Source organism: Monopterus albus, unplaced genomic scaffold (assembly GCF_001952655.1).
Source record: "Monopterus albus unplaced genomic scaffold, M_albus_1.0 scaffold101.1, whole genome shotgun sequence".
Taxonomy (NCBI): domain Eukaryota; kingdom Metazoa; phylum Chordata; class Actinopteri; order Synbranchiformes; family Synbranchidae; genus Monopterus; species Monopterus albus.
The window spans coordinates 1,179,993-1,194,795 of record NW_018127981.1 but is presented as its reverse complement, the minus strand read 5'-3'; the positions used below and the strand labels follow the sequence as shown (position 1 = coordinate 1,194,795).

Genomic DNA, 14,803 nt, shown 5'->3' with positions numbered 1-14,803 from the left:
CTTTTGTTTTTATACTGCTTACGAGGACAGTTCCTGTCATATACTTTCTTAAATATATTTAAAAATTGCTCATATGCTTTATCTAAGTCTTCCTCTCTGTAAACTGATTCCCAGTTTTGCCCCATAAAATCCTCTTTTAGCCTCCTTACAGCATGTTCATTCGTCACCCTCCTATATAAAACGATGTACATCGTTGTAGCATTTACAACCGAGTGTACAATTGCAGTGCACAGAGGCAATACATACTATTTTTTAAAAGATTAATAACACTGTTCATGAGCTCTGCATTGCTGCTATTGATTTGGAACATGCTTTCTGCTGAAGTGTTTTATATCAGGTAAAATATTACGAGAAAAGCCTGCGAGACTCCTCACCTCTTTGAAACAAGATACAAAAAAAAAGCTGTCCACACATACCGAAACCAGACAGCAAAACAAAAACTAAACATGCATGCTAATAGATCTGAATGTGTGCTGCATTAGTTTTGTTGAGTCAAAGACCCAGAGGAAATGTCTCCGGTGTGGCTGGCTTTGCGGTCTGTGTTTAGCAGCACATGAACATCTCTTTGGTTAACCTCAGATTACAGAGCGCATCGCAAGTGATTGTTGGAACCGATTCAGAGACAGCTGTGTTTATTAGTGAGCTGTGTTCATGACAGCAGTGAGAACTACAGTATGCTAATTTGAAGGAGATGGAGGCAGCGTGTGTTATTTAGCTTGGAGCCAAATAAATGCTGTGTGCCACACACTGCTGAGATTGATGAAATTTCACAAGCATACAGAACTTATCCTGTAAAGGTTAATTGGAAAAGCAGTGAAAGTGTGGCTTTCAAAAATATAAGAATGTTTTAAATCTGGCCTTTATACTCGCTTTGTTCATTTTAATCGGGGGGAAATGATGTTATCCTCCTCACTTTAAGGGAAGTGTTGATCTCAGAGCATGTTATGGGTCATGGAAGAAAATCACTGAACTCTATGAAAACACAAAGGTGTTAATCACATCTGGAACATCATCTGCATACAAATGGCTTCTAGTGAAATTTTGATTTATCTGATAATTGGATTTATATTTGCTGAAGGAAATGACTGTGCAGGAGCAATCTTTTTATTCTGAGGCTGCGTTGACTCTCAGCCTCTTTGGACAGATCTTATCGAAGCAGCAGCAGCAGCAGCCAGGTTCAGGACACTAAGAAGGGGAGGAAGGTGGAGGAGAGGAGCACAAGATGATTAATTATTAATGCCAGTCGGCGTCCTCCAGACATCATTTTTACTCTCTCCCTCTCCAGACATACTGCTGCACGAGTAAAAGTGCTTGAGTCCAAATAAGTGAATCTTTCAGGAAGGGCAATGCAGAGGACAGTCAGAGTCTGGCAGAGTAGCCGTAAACACATCTTGTCCAATGAGCTGCTCTTAACATCTCATACTGTATGTGCTGCATCATTAAACACAGCCTCAAAGAGAATGGTTAAACAAAGGCCAGTGTGTTCAAACTTCCATCAATTCTGATGTGTTTCAAATGTTTCCACAAGCGGGATCACATCTCAGTTCTACATCATTACGTGTCTGAGCAAAGCAAGCAAGAAAGCCTCTAAAAGCCCCTAGTTCAATGTGTGTCAACTGTTTTGTGCTAATTTGATTAAGTGTGATTAATAAATTGTTTAAAAATAGGCATCCCTGCAGCATAATATCCACTGGCATTTAAGGTCTTTAAAGCTGCATTAATCAGTTTTAATCAGGAAGAACTCCAAACCCAAGCAGAAAATCACACATTTAACATATTGCGGCCTTATGAAGCTGATATGGTTAATGTGTTAGCAAACTGTTTATGCCTCCAGCAAAGACAGGGCAACATTAACATTATTATGCATTAAAATGCAATATTCACTCACTTCCTAGCAAAAAAAAAGCTGTCCACACATACCGAAACCAGACAGCAAAACAAAAACTAAACATGCATGCTAATAGATCTGAATGTGTGCTGCATTAGTTTTGTTGAGTCAAAGACCCAGAGGAAATGTCTCCGGTGTGGCTGGCTTTGCGGTCTGTGTTTAGCAGCACATGAACATCTCTTTGGTTAACCTCAGATTACAGAGCGCATCGCAAGTGATTGTTGGAACCGATTCAGAGACAGCTGTGTTTATTAGTGAGCTGTGTTCATGACAGCAGTGAGAACTACAGTATGCTAATTTGAAGGAGATGGAGGCAGCGTGTGTTATTTAGCTTGGAGCCAAATAAATGCTGTGTGCCACACACTGCTGAGATTGATGAAATTTCACAAGCATACAGAACTTATCCTGTAAAGGTTAATTGGAAAAGCAGTGAAAGTGTGGCTTTCAAAAATATAAGAATGTTTTAAATCTGGCCTTTATACTCGCTTTGTTCATTTTAATCGGGGGGAAATGATGTTATCCTCCTCACTTTAAGGGAAGTGTTGATCTCAGAGCATGTTATGGGTCATGGAAGAAAATCACTGAACTCTATGAAAACACAAAGGTGTTAATCACATCTGGAACATCATCTGCATACAAATGGCTTCTAGTGAAATTTTGATTTATCTGATAATTGGATTTATATTTGCTGAAGGAAATGACTGTGCAGGAGCAATCTTTTTATTCTGAGGCTGCGTTGACTCTCAGCCTCTTTGGACAGATCTTATCGAAGCAGCAGCAGCAGCAGCCAGGTTCAGGACACTAAGAAGGGGAGGAAGGTGGAGGAGAGGAGCACAAGATGATTAATTATTAATGCCAGTCGGCGTCCTCCAGACATCATTTTTACTCTCTCCCTCTCCAGACATACTGCTGCACGAGTAAAAGTGCTTGAGTCCAAATAAGTGAATCTTTCAGGAAGGGCAATGCAGAGGACAGTCAGAGTCTGGCAGAGTAGCCGTAAACACATCTTGTCCAATGAGCTGCTCTTAACATCTCATACTGTATGTGCTGCATCATTAAACACAGCCTCAAAGAGAATGGTTAAACAAAGGCCAGTGTGTTCAAACTTCCATCAATTCTGATGTGTTTCAAATGTTTCCACAAGCGGGATCACATCTCAGTTCTACATCATTACGTGTCTGAGCAAAGCAAGCAAGAAAGCCTCTAAAAGCCCCTAGTTCAATGTGTCAACTGTTTTGTGCTAATTTGATTAAGTGTGATTAATAAATTGTTTAAAAATAGGCATCCCTGCAGCATAATATCCACTGGCATTTAAGGTCTTTAAAGCTGCATTAATCAGTTTTAATCAGGAAGAACTCCAAACCCAAGCAGAAAATCACACATTTAACATATTGCGGCCTTATGAAGCTGATATGGTTAATGTGTTAGCAAACTGTTTATGCCTCCAGCAAAGACAGGGCAACATTAACATTATTATGCATTAAAATGCAATATTCACTCACTTCCTAGCTCTGTTTTGGTGTCCACTCTAGTTGCTAGTTGTCTGACATTTGGCCAGTATCGTACAAGCACTTTCAGACTATTTCAATTTGCACCACCAGCTGCCTGTTGGTGAGAGGTTGATAAACACAGTCAGAAGCCTTTTTTCCACCGCCTGGTAAAGCCTTGACTTGACTCTATTCGCCTTATTTGTTTTTTCATCTAAAATGTTGGGGATAGTACCCAGTACTATTTTTGATAGCACCTTTATTGAGGTTCCAGGCGCGGTGAGGTGATACTAAATGGTGAGGCGTAAACACTGCAGACTACCGACTGGTCACTACTACGTAGCCATCTTGCCATCTTGTGAACCACTACATCGTACATCTTATCACGTAGCCCATAGGTTACTAAATGTGATAATATGAGCACAATGGCTACTGCTGCTTACTAAGTAGAGCTAGTTATCTGGCACATTAGCGGGTCATCACATCTCCAAAAACGTCAGAGCAAATTTGTAATTGGCATTACCTAGATAGAATGACTGCATATTTGAAAACTAGACGGTTATTTCCTCACCTGAAAAAGTGTCAAAACTTAACATAACTTGGCATAATAACAGTTGTAGGATGAACATTATACAGGTTTGAGCCTGCCCAGCCACCACCAGGGGCCAGTGACTTTTTGGAAGTTTGCTTGGCTTTGACTTGTTTCAGTGAGGTGACAGTGGTGAGGTGGGTAGAGCAGCCGTCTCCCAACCGGAAGGCTGAAGGTTTGAATCTAGGTGCCTGCAGTCCACATGTTGAAGTGTCCTTGGGCAAGACACTGAACCCTCAAGTTGCCTGTGATGGCGGCGCATATGCACGCCGCGGCCCAGGGCCCTTGGCTTCAAACATAATTTCATTGTACGTGTCACAATAACAATAAATAAAGCTTCTTCTTTTTTCATCTCAGGAAATAAAAAAAAAAATGAAACACAAGACCAGGCTGAGGACAAAACAATAAATTATTTTTCCACAGTTTTATTCTGCCTCACCCAGGCTGCTCCCACAGTCTTCTAGTAGTTATTTTAATGACTGTCACCTGCTGACCTTTCAGTGCCGAGTGACTCTCTTGAGCAGCTTGTAATGAAAAGTAGATGACAGTGTCAGCTTAAGAGACTCAGCCCACCTGGGACCTGCACGCTGCCAGCAGTCAGAATGTAGAATCTGTCGACAGAAGTCAAATATTAGCTGTTTTTTAGTCAAACTCAAGCCAAATATTGACACTTCTAACAAAGTGATAATCCTGGACGTCATCTGTGCATTTTGGCCAAAACCTGTGGTGGGTGGATTTTCTGTCTTGCTGCTGGAGTATTTTGGCTTTAGCATGGTGTTCAGGGGTCAAGGTTAAAGTTCAGTTTTGCAGCCAGTGGCTTGTTTTCCTGCTCTGCCAAACAATGTATACCTTAGTTGGTGGTGAACAGATGAACAGGCTTACGGTAGTTGAAACACTACCCCCCTGCTGCACCTGGAATGTGCTGTTGTGTTTGTGCTGGTTAGATTGCAATTGCTGCTTTACATTTCATAAGAGAGGACAGAAGAAAATCAATAAGCCTTTTTACATCTCCAACTGTGCAGGGTTTAGAAAGAGGTTAAAGCCAATAAGCAGCAGGCTTAATGTTCAGCAAGGGAAAGTATACATATATATACTGCATACACAAACACTATACTTACTGTAACTACAAATTTGTGGTACTTTCCATTTAACTATAGTAGCTAATTGCTTTACAAATCTAAATTTGTAGCTATGCTAGGAGCATGGCTCTGTATATGGCAATGTCCATCGTCCTCCTGTTTATTCCAAGCTGGAATATGTCAGCAACTCTTTGATGGACTGACACTCGGTACCGAGAATCATGGTCCCCAGAGGATGAATTCTTAACTTTGGTGATCTCCTGACTTTTTCTGTAGCACCACCTTGAGGTTGAAATGTGTGCTTTGGACTGTAACGTCTCAACAACTGGTGGCTGGTTTGTCATGAAGTTAGGTGGAGATATTCATGTGTCCACACTCTCTATATAGCACCAACATCAAGTCAGGATTTTATGTTGTCCAGTGCTTTGTTTTATATAAACTATGTGAAAAACTGACATTTCCTGGAGCCACGGCTGTACTTTGAGTTTATTGCGTACTAGCAAATGTTAGCATGCTAACACACTAACATTGTAAACAAACCTCCCAAACACCAGTATGTTGGCATTGACATTGTAAGGCACCACCGGGCCAAAGTAGGTTATCTTGGGTTTTCTGTGCTAAATTCCAGTGAAACTTAAACTGTTATATGAGTGAATCTTCACTTAGTTATAAAGTAAGGTTGAAGAGCTGGATCTGACAGCAGACACTGTGTCCAGTGGTGGAAAGAAACTAAATACAGTTACTTACTTATTCTTTATTTCCACTGTACTTGATTTTTTTACTGTACTATATACTTCTACTTCATTACAACAGTAAATAAAGTAGTTGAGCATCCATGACCCTGTCGCAGGTTCTCTGTTTGTCCTTCCTTAGACCACTGTAGGTAGGTACTAACCACTGCAGACCAAGAACACCCACAGTGCAGTGTGGGAGATACTCTGAGCCAGTTGTCAGCCATCACAGCTTGGCCCTTGTCAAAGTCACTCAGATCCTTACACTTACCCATTTTTCCTGCTTCCAACACATCAACTTCGAGGACTGAATGTTCACTTGCTGTCTAATATACCCCACCTGACAGGTGCCACTGTAACAAGATAATCAGCTATTCACTTCTCCTGTCAGTGGTCATAATGTTGATCGCTATATTTGATAGTTACTATGTTCTTTACAGATTAAATTTTTTAAACTAAACATGATCAGTTATTAACTAAGATGCAGTGTTGTACATCACGTTGCATATAGTTGATATTAGCTTCAATAGGACCAGTTGCAGCACTAAAACTTTGTGGTTTCTTGTTCAGTGGGGGAACTAATCATCTGAAGTTACAGAGTAGAAAACTCGAAGGCTTGAGCCATGGTGACATGTCTGATTTTATCTTCCATCAATCAGCAAACCAACCACAACCCCACCAAACAAATTCATATTTCAGTTTGTCACTCTTCATCTCACTCCAGACTAACCCCACACATCTGTCCTGCTGTGTGTGAGCAGGCTGTTTGGGACTGTGCACTTTGGAGCAGTGAATGCTGGGTTTGGCTGGGCGTGAGGTGAGGCATGCCTGCAGGCTGACGTCAAGCCAGCATGTCGAGAGATGGCATGGCTGAATGATCCCTACAGAAGGACATGCTTTGTTAAAGCTGGGACCAGGACGTGCCTCCACATGAAAGACGGCATGTGTTCTTTTTCCAACAGATGGCAGCGCTCCGGCGACTAGGGGGAGAATACAGAGTTGGGGGGCAGTCTGTGGTTTTCCCCTCTTCCCTTCTTATCTTTATGACGTTTGCTTTTTATTTACCCCTTACTGCTGCCTAGAGGATGAAATGTGGCAAACCTTGTTTTTATTTGTCTCAGGACAGTGGCTTGTTGCTGTATGTGCCACGGCTTTAGAGCCATGATGGCTCAGAATTTCACTGCTGCGATTTAAAAAAAAATCATCCCTCTGGTTCTCATTACAGCTTTTGTGAAATGGCTTGTTTAATTCCTAATGTTTTGTAAGGCTGTCATGGTTTTCTCTTCCTTTCTTCTCTTTGATCTTGCTGATTTCATCAGCACTGTACTGCTTCCAGTTGTTGGTTTATAAAGCACTCTGCTGGTGTTGCCCGCTAACATGACAACAAAAGAAGTATTTACCCTCATTTTTCCTATGGATGTGTAGCCCAGGCCTCTCTTGCCATTGAGTTATCTCATAGGACACAGTGTGTGTGCTGCAATCATTCCATCTTAGCTCTTTGTGGTGGTAATTTCAAAATGGGAACATCTGTTTTGGAGAGATAAACATCACCACAGCTTCACTCAGTGGTCATCTGCATGTACAACTTGTTCTCAGTACATAGTTTGGGTCTTGTGGTTGTGGTTGTAGGAAGACATTTAATTCAGAGAGTTCACAAACCTGCAGCAGTGAATGAACCAATTAACGGCAGTTCTTTTAACCGTGGTGGTTGTCTTCATTAGATGAGATGAAAAAGCCTGTAAGTGGACATTGAGTTTTTACTGTTTTGTGACAAATTTTGATTAAACGTGAATCATGTAAATCCTCAACAAATGAGAGAGAAAATATTGAAACCTTGTTAGAAAATATTGGCTTTTGTAATCTAAACTGCAATAAAATGAATGGCCATTTACTATGGAAATTTGTTCTTGACCATGTCCCATGGCCTTCATCAGCTCAGATGAAAGTTCCAAAAAAACTTGGATATGAGTATGAAAGCAGAAAAATCCCCCAAAGTGGAAATTATAAGGTGGTGGTGTCATTTGTAATCAAATGATACAGCAATTGCAATGAAAGGATAAAAGTTCCTTCATCATTTGATCTTGGAAGTTCATTCATGCACTCAGGATCCATAAGTGTCACAAAATAAAGATCTCAAGGTCCGCTCACTTTTTTTGGAGCTTTCAACTCCTAGATATTTTCAGCTTTTACGAAGAGTTTTATGGTGGACAGTGAGTTGAGATCATAAAACACTGGGTGTGAAAACCTGGAAATCCCCAAAACTCCATGTAGAAAATGAAGTCATGAGGAGATTTTGGGGATTTCCACGCTGTCAGAAGAGTTACAATCTACAGTCTTTACAAACTTCCAGAAATAGATTATTTTTTTCTCCTTGAATTAATTTAAATCAAATCAGCTTTTCACAGAACTAAAGTAATGAATTCCTGCCTTGGTGGCACAGGCGCTAAATACTTACGCAAATAAGATGTTACACAGTACACATGCACACTGTGGGTAATGCAGGCTGAACACTCACTGAAGGTTCACTTGGAACTGACTGGCAGACGTAGGCTCAGGCGTCTGCCTCTGTTGCTGTCTGCAGTCTAACATGCTGCCTGCACTCCCTCCTACAGGTAGCACATGTCAAAATGGCCTCATGCCTGCCCTGGTGCGCCCCACTCTGCCTGCCGTCCAGACCTCACTGGGCCTGAAGCAGTTTCTCCCCTTTCCATTGGATACAGCCTCAGCAGTCAGCCTCTTCCCAGGATTTAATACGGTGAGTCTCATCCTTATCTCCTTGTGGGCCGTATGATCTGCCCACTGGCTTTCTGATGCTGTTTGACCCATGCTAAGGTTGTTCCGTTGGAGATATGCCTCAGTTTGTGTTTCCAAGGTGGTGTTCCTCACCTTCAGAATGCTACCTCTCTACATCTGATCTGTGTATTTGTAGATTTCTTTGTTTATCAGTGCCTCAAAATTACAATAAGCAGCTTTTAGGAGGCCCGACTATTCTCAGCTTCATTTGGTGGAGTTTATGTCTTTTATAAAATGCTTGCTCTCTTAACTGGCATTTTAAAGCTTTAATACAACGGTTTGAAAGTGTAATGGTGTTGATAATTCTGTGGGAGAATTATGTGTTTCGGTATTCGTTTAAAGATGTAAATTGTGCAAGCATTTCAGTGTATTTCATTTCTATTGTAGTGATGCCATATAGTTTCTTTCAGTAGTGCAAAAACACAGACAAGCATTGATGCTCTGTCTTTAGACTAAGACCAAAACTTATAAACCAAGGGCAGGGTTTTTCCCTTTGAGGACTTTGGCCACTCATGCTCTTGTTAGCATTTACATTTGTTTCTTTTTTTTGACTGAAACAGGGAAATAGGTAACCGTGAAAATGTTGTCTTGTGTTGCAATGAGGAAACATGTCACTCAGTGTAACTATCTGTCTCAATGAGGTGTTTTTAATCATTTTTGAACAACAACGAAGGTCTATGGCACAGACAAATAGGACTGACAGACGACAATGAGTAGAGATGAATAATTATTGGTTCTAGTCTCTGTACAGGGAATGTTTAAAATACTGTTAATATAGAAAATGGCCTTGCCCTTTAATGTTCACAGTGAAGTGATTCGCTTATTAATATTTTCATTGTACTGCTATGTTAATGAACTTTTTTGATAATCTTTTAATTGTTTAACTAACTTTTCAAGTAAAACCCCCCAAACATTTCCTAGTTACAGCTATGTTTTTGCATTATACTTTGTGATATTAAACTAATTATCTTTGGGTTTTAGATTGTTAGTCATATTAGACAAAACATGACATTTGAAGATGTCTTTGGCCTTTTTTGAAAATTGTTATAAACATCTCACAGTATTTCCTGAAATGTTTACAAACCGTATGATCGGTCGATTAATCGAACAAGTAACTGGCATATTAACTAAAGACAATTATCCTGTGAGCTCTTAGACATGTTATGGTTAGGCTTCAGTACTGACAGCACTTGGTTAAGGTTGGGGGAAGATCCTTTTCAGGTCATAATGTGTTTACATTTCCCTCAAACCATGATTGTTTCCTAACTTTAACCAAATTGCTCCCGTTGCCTAAACCTAAACACAGGAGGGTTTCAGTTCAGGGGTTTGGACACTCACCAGCCTTCCTACAACTTGTGTGTGTGGTACAAAAACATAGAGCTTCTCACACTCTACAAAATAATTACCTGTGAACATAATCCAGACTTCAATTATGTTTCCCATCACAACATAATTAGAAAAACAAATCAGTGTTAAATAAAGCAAATGTGGATGCCCCCATCAAATGAACTCCTTGATCTTTCTTTGGCTGTTCACTGTTGATACGTTTTATTTTACTATCTATTGGTGTTTTGATTTAGAAAAAGCTCCATCGCTTTTTGCAGTAAAATTTGAAATAATTCCTTTAGAGCTCATTCACAGTGGTGTCACATTTCAGAAACAAACTCTTTAATTGCCCATTTCTCCAGTAAACAGCTTTCTGAAATGTAACGATAGCGTGTGGCTAGACAGACCTTATTGGATTTGCAACCAGTGAGGCGCTACCTTTTAAATGGAGCACTCACCCGATGTGCACTTACTATACCAGGACTCGTGTACAGTCCTATGGATCTAATGATTTTCTTTCTGGAAGTAGAAAGTAATTATAAGGAAATATGAGGCCTCACGCGGCTCCAATCAGCGAGGTCATCAAAAAAAATGTGATGACTCCTAGGGAAAAAACCCCTGACATACAAAAGCCTAAAAGTTTTATATTTCCAGTGTCTTCTTTTGAAATACAGATATAGCTCAATTTAAAATCAGCTTGACAGAGAGGGTGAAATATGGGGAACAGCTGGATACCGAAGGGGAGGAAAGCAGGGACATCACGGAGAAAAGCCCAGACAACCAGTGGGAATACAGAATATTCCTGGGAGGAGAGTTTCATGACAATGTTCAGGAATACCATGTCCTTTTTCTCACCCCATCTAATCTGTATTTAATAGACTTGGCTGCAGATGATGAGTAATACACTGGAACGCCTCCAAATCGTGGAAGGCTGATACTAGATTAACACAAAATAATCACCTCTCGCTCTTTGTTGAACTGACACACACTATTCTCGCTCTTCTCCCTTCCCTGTTCTTTCAGCCTCTCTCTGTTTCCCTTTTTGTGGCTTATTCTCTCAAACTTTCCTCAAAGTTCCTAATCAACAGCAGAACACGGTGGATTTGTAAAAGCAGGAGTTGATACCAGAAGCTTTTTAAAAGAGTTACTGTCCTACATTCTGCTGTGCTGCCTACACAGGTCCTTGTGCAGCTCTTTCAAAATAAGTGTAAGTTTGGTTTTGAGGGTGCAGCAAAAAACCCTGTTTGCCAGCTTCTGGGTCTGATTGAGTTTCTTCGTGTGTCACACAGTGGGTGGTGTGCCGGGTGGGAATAGATGCTCTACAACTCATAGCAGGAGCACTGGAGAAGCTAAAATGTCAAGTCCTGGATTAGAAAACATTACTTGAGTGAGTGTATTTATGTTTAAGTATCTTAAGTAAAAGTACTCTGGGCAAAGAAAGTGAAAACTCTTGTATTTCGAAGAGATTGTTTTGCGTTCAGATCAGTAGAAGAGCAAAAGAAATGAGGAAAGAAGGAAATAAGAGGAGGGGTACAGGAAGAAGGACAGATTTGAGGAAGCAGCTAAAAAGGAGAGTGCAAAGGACAGCAGGAAAAGAATAAAGGTAAAAAAAACTAAAAAATGATCTTACAGTATGTAAAAATGACTTTCTATCTCAGCAGACAATATGGCTTCACTCAGGCAGTTTATTAGAGGACTCGGATCTGATCATAATTGTCTGAAGAAACCAAACAGCTGTTCTACTGAGTGATTTACAGATCAGCTAAAGCCTTTTTCCATCTGTACTCCCACTGAAAATACACATTTGTGTCTGCTGAGATGAGGTCAGATTTGCTTGCATGCCTCCTAGCTTCAATAAACATTTATACTTCCTTATTTAAAAAATGCTAAACGATCGTATTGATGATGATGACACTTCTTTTATTAGTGCAGTGTGGCAGTAACAGCACACTTCATCCTAGAAGCATTCATATCACTGGATGTATTTTTCATATGTAGTACAAAAGACCACAGAAACTAGTGAACACGTGTCCACACCTGCGTCAAGTGGGACTAATACCAGAGTCTGCTGCTGAGGCTTTGCACGGTCTTGTTCTGGGCTGGATGACATTAGGAAGTCCTTAGCCGCAGGGAGAGAAAGGGTGTTTGCTCTCTGTCTATCCTTTTTTTTCTACAAGTTTGGTGCCTTAATAAAAGGAAATGTCACAGAAAAATGTGGCTTCAAGATGGAAAACAAAGGATGTCATGCATGTAAGTACATGTGCATAGACACGCCGGAGGTAAAAGGCTCCAGTTCAATAAGAGCTTCCAGAAAAACAAGGTGCTGAAGTTCAGAGCAGGGAGGAGAAGAAGAAGACTGTCCCTGTTTGTAATAAGCTTGGCAGCTGATCTGACAATAGAGTTGATCTCAATTACATGTTTTTTGTTTTTGGGTGTCACACATCAGAAATAAGATGCAAACCCAAATCAGAAAAAGTTGGCATGGCTGCATTTCATGGCCAGTAATGAGGCAAAACAATGGAATGATTTTATTTTAAACAGGTAATATTCGCAGGTGATTGCAATCATGATTTGGCATCCAGGAAAAGCCAAGCCCTTTAGGAGCAAAGATGGGCTGAGGGCCGCCAGTTTGCCAACATATGCATATTTGGATATGTCACCCTCTACGGTGCAGAACATCATTAAAAGATTCAAGGAATCTGGAGGGATTTCAGTGTGTAAAGGGCACAAGCCTAAGCTGGATGACCGTGGTCTCCAATCCCTCAGATGACACTGCATCAAGAATCGTCACTCTTCTATAAGCAATATAGGATCAGGATTACTTTGGCTCACCTGTGTCAAGCACTACAGCCTCCAATCCCTCAGATGACACTGCATCAAGAATCGTCACTCTTCTATAAGCAATATAGGATCAGGATTACTTTGGCTCACCTGTGTCAAGCACTACAGCATGTAGTTACATCCATAAATGCCACTTAAAACTGTACTATGCCAAAAGGAAGCTGTAGACAGTGATGTTTTTCAGGCTTCTCCACACAAACGAAGGGTCGTTGGCTGAAAACTGGTTCCTCCGCTTTTCAGAGTAGCTCGTCTTTGCTGCTCTGATCTCCCTTGTCAGTGTGTTCCTGGCCTGGCTGTACAGAATCTTGTCCCCACTTCTGTAGGCCTCCTCCACTGTGGTAAATGCTTTACCGTCCCAACTTTTTCTGAGTTGGGTTTGTGTATATATAGAAAAGGTTTTGGTTTCAGCTTATTGTTGCAAACTGGTTGCTGCTGAAATAGATGGGCTGTTTTATGTGTCTCACAAAGTCAATATAAATAAAGGTTTATGACAGTAGCTGTGTGAAAGATCCCTGTAAAACAGTGTTTACAAAGAAATCATCCTCTAAACTGTAGCACACTTGTGTTTAATGTTTCCACAATTGTGGCATAGTCTGAACCGTGTTTAATAGATTGTTGACTAATCATTCAAAATCCTGTGTAGCCGTCTATGGTTATTTATCTGGTGCAGTCCCTGTATGATATGAAATGCAATTCACAAGCAGCTCTTAGGCTCCTCTCTGCATCCACATGGAGGAATGGTGAGGGAGCGACTTTGAAAAGTGAACAGCATGTTCGGTTTTATGAGGAGAGCTGAAGGGCGCTGCCTTCCCCATGGGGGCGCAGGGTAGCTGCGCGGTGGAGAAGTGTGACTCTTTGAAGTGCTGCCACTGTATCCATTGAGCCATCTAACATATTTATCTAAACTTAATTATCTCATCTGTCTGCCTGGCTATGAAATTACACTGGTATGATAGAATGATAAAGCTTATATACAGTGGGTACGGAAAGTATTCAGACCCCCTTAAATTTTTCACTCTTTGTTATATTGCAGCTATATGCTAAAATCATTTAAGTTCATTTTTTTCCTCATTAATGTACACACAGCACCCCATATTGACAGAAAAACACAGAATTTTTGACATTTTTGCAGATTTATTAAAAAAGAAAAACTGAAATATCACATGGTCATAAGTATTCAGACCCTTTGCTCAGTATTTAGTAGAAGCACCCTTTTGAGCTAATACAGCCATGAGTCTTTTTGGGAATGATGCAACAAGTTCACACCTGCATTTGGGGATCCTCTGCCATTCCTCCTTGCAGATCCTCTCCAGTGCTGTCAGGTTGGATGGTAAACGTTGGTGGACAGCCATTTTCAGGTCTCTCCAGAGATGCTCAATTGGGTTTAAGTCAGGGCTCTGGCTGGGCCATTCAAGAACAGTCACGGAGTTGTTGTGAAGCCACTCCTTCGTTATTTTAGCTGCGTGCTTAGGGTCATTGTCTTGTTGGAAGGTGAACCTTCGGCCCAGTCTGAGGTCCTGAGCACTCTGGCCCGACGGAAGCCTCTCCTCAGTGCAAGACACATGAAAGCCCACATGGAGTTTGCTAAAAAAAACACCTGAAGGACTCCAAGATGGTGAGAAATAAGATTCTCTGGTCTGATGAGACCAAGATAAAACTTTTTGGCCTTAATTCTAAGTGGTATGTGTGGAGAAAACCAGCAGTGTACAGCTGCTCATATGCTTTATCTAAGCTTTCCTCTCTGTAAACTGATTCCCAGTTTTGCCCCATAAAATCCACTTTTAGCCTCCTTACAGCATTTTCATTCATCACCCTCCTATAAAAAAAGATTTGTTTTTGGCCTCTCTTTTCTATATTGGCCCTCATAAACCACAAATACTGGTAGATGATCACTAATATCATTTATAAGTAATCCACTTGTCATTTTGCTGTCAATAACATTGGTAAGTATATTATCTATTAGTGTTGCATGCTGGGTTGTTACTCTACTTGGTTTTGTAATTTTTGGATATAGACTACATCTATATATTGTGTTAATAAACTCCTCAGTTCCTGTGTGCTTGTTAGGA

The 14,803-nt window shown here is 40.7% G+C and overlaps 1 protein-coding gene across 1 annotated transcript in view; it reads left to right on the top strand.

Moving 5' to 3' along the window:
- LOC109965597 (zinc finger protein 385D) overlaps positions 1 to 14,803 on the top strand; it is an 80,717-nt gene that overhangs the window by 3,397 nt on the left and 62,517 nt on the right. Inside the window, 1 exon segment of the mRNA XM_020609746.1 lies at positions 8,387 to 8,529. Coding sequence (XP_020465402.1) covers positions 8,387 to 8,529 — 143 coding nt within the window.